Source organism: Cupressus sempervirens, chromosome 2 (genome assembly GCF_028749045.1).
Source record: "Cupressus sempervirens isolate cs-2001-9-10 chromosome 2, ASM2874904v1, whole genome shotgun sequence".
Taxonomy (NCBI): domain Eukaryota; kingdom Viridiplantae; phylum Streptophyta; class Pinopsida; order Cupressales; family Cupressaceae; genus Cupressus; species Cupressus sempervirens.
The window spans coordinates 134,204,466-134,206,180 of record NC_143119.1 but is presented as its reverse complement, the minus strand read 5'-3'; the positions used below and the strand labels follow the sequence as shown (position 1 = coordinate 134,206,180).

General features: G+C 43.5%; 1 protein-coding gene across 1 annotated transcript; it reads right to left on the bottom strand.

The window, feature by feature from the left end:
- Positions 1 to 533: 533 nt before the first annotated feature.
- LOC149571400 (uncharacterized) lies at positions 534 to 1,130 on the bottom strand. The gene has a single exon (XM_089815690.1). It carries the CDS (start codon positions 1,128 to 1,130, stop codon positions 534 to 536), a length of 597 nt encoding a protein of 198 aa, XP_089671816.1.
- Positions 1,131 to 1,715: the final 585 nt, after the last annotated feature.

Below are 1,715 nucleotides of genomic sequence, written 5' to 3'. Positions count from 1 at the left end.
TTGGCCTTAACTGAATTAAAGAAGAAAGCAGTATTCTTATCACCTTCTTGAAGCCATTCAACACAAGCTTTTTGTTTCCAGTAGATTTCCTCTCTCAGTTCCCACTCCTCCAAAGTTTTCAGAGCCCTAGCTTCCTCCCTCAACAAATAATCTGACAACACTTCTTCCCTTAACATCCTGGTAATATCATTCAACTCAGCTTGGGCCGCATATTTCTCTTGGAAAATATTACCAAAGCAATACCTATTCCATCTTTTAAGCTGATATTTAACATATTGTAGGAGTTTAGCGAAGATATACATTGCTGTCCCAAAGGCAGGTCTACCATCCTTCCACCACCTAGCTACATAGCCATATAGATCTGAGTCCCTTAACCACATAAGCTGGAATTTAAAAGGAGGCTTCTGAGGCAACCGATTGGAGGAGATAACTAACTTAATGGGCCAGTGATCTGACCCTCTCCAATCTAATATCTCAGACCTGGATGACCATAATCCACCCACCCAAAACCAGGATATCATGAAACGATCTAGTCACTCCGCAATGCAGTGATCTCCTATTCTTCTATTATTCCAGGTGAACTGGCCATTACTAGGCTTGATATCTATGAGATTGAGTGTCGTAATGTTATCCCGAAGAAGCACAGAGGAGGGCTCAAGTCTTGCCATACCCCCCCATTTTTCAGAGAGGTCAAGAATAGCGTTAAAATCTCCAACGATAATCCATGGAAAATAAGGGAATAGCCCACGAACAAAATGAATATTATTCCATGTAAGGATCTTACCTTGGAGCTCAACAGGGGCATAGACATTGGAGAGAAGAACAGACTCTCCAGACTCGTAGCACAGAGAGACCAAGGATACCGATGATCTAAAAGATATCCACCACATAGGCTGAATCTTACGAGGGTTCCAGAGGCAAGCTACCCCCCTTGAAGATCCCTGAGCACTAATGCACTGACATTGACCATTCTTCCACAATTTAGGAGCTATACTCATCATACTCTCAATAGAAACTTTGGTCTCCTGCAGAAAAAGAACATTAGGAGAATGAATTCTAACCAATTCTCGAACAGCTTTTTGTCTAGGGCCGCTGTTCAAGCCCCTTGCATTCCATGAAATAATGATCATTTTTGGAGAGCTGAGAAATGAGAATCCAAGGTCTTGACAGCTCCTAACTCCACCAGATTCTCCCCAATCATTTTAATCTTATCCATGTCCTTCTTACGGCCACTTTTACCACTTTTCTCAGAAACCCCCTTCTTGCCATCCTTCTGAAGAATACCCAAAAGAGAAGACTTGCCATGCTTATCTGTATTTGAAAATACCCTCCTTGCAGGAAGGGCGGCATCCCCTGCATCTTGACCTCGATCAACATTTAACCCCGAAGGCACCTGAGCCCCTGCCTGCCCATCAGTGACCATAGGCATAGCCAGTTCAACTTGTGGAGCGGGAGGAGGGTCGAAAGAGACAATCACATGATTAGGCTCCACAACCAATTGAGCCAAGCTACTAGATCCCAGAATAACTTCTTGCTGCCCCAGTTCATCTAGGACTTCAAATCTATTAAAGGTATCCTCCTCTTGTCTCTCCATCATAGTCCTCTTATGACCTCTATTACGATTGCGAGCCTTAACCTGTACAAAGTCCTCAACATCCTTTTCCTTGCCAGAATTTGGCTTCTTCCCTTTATCAGCCCCAAAATTGTGACGAGGA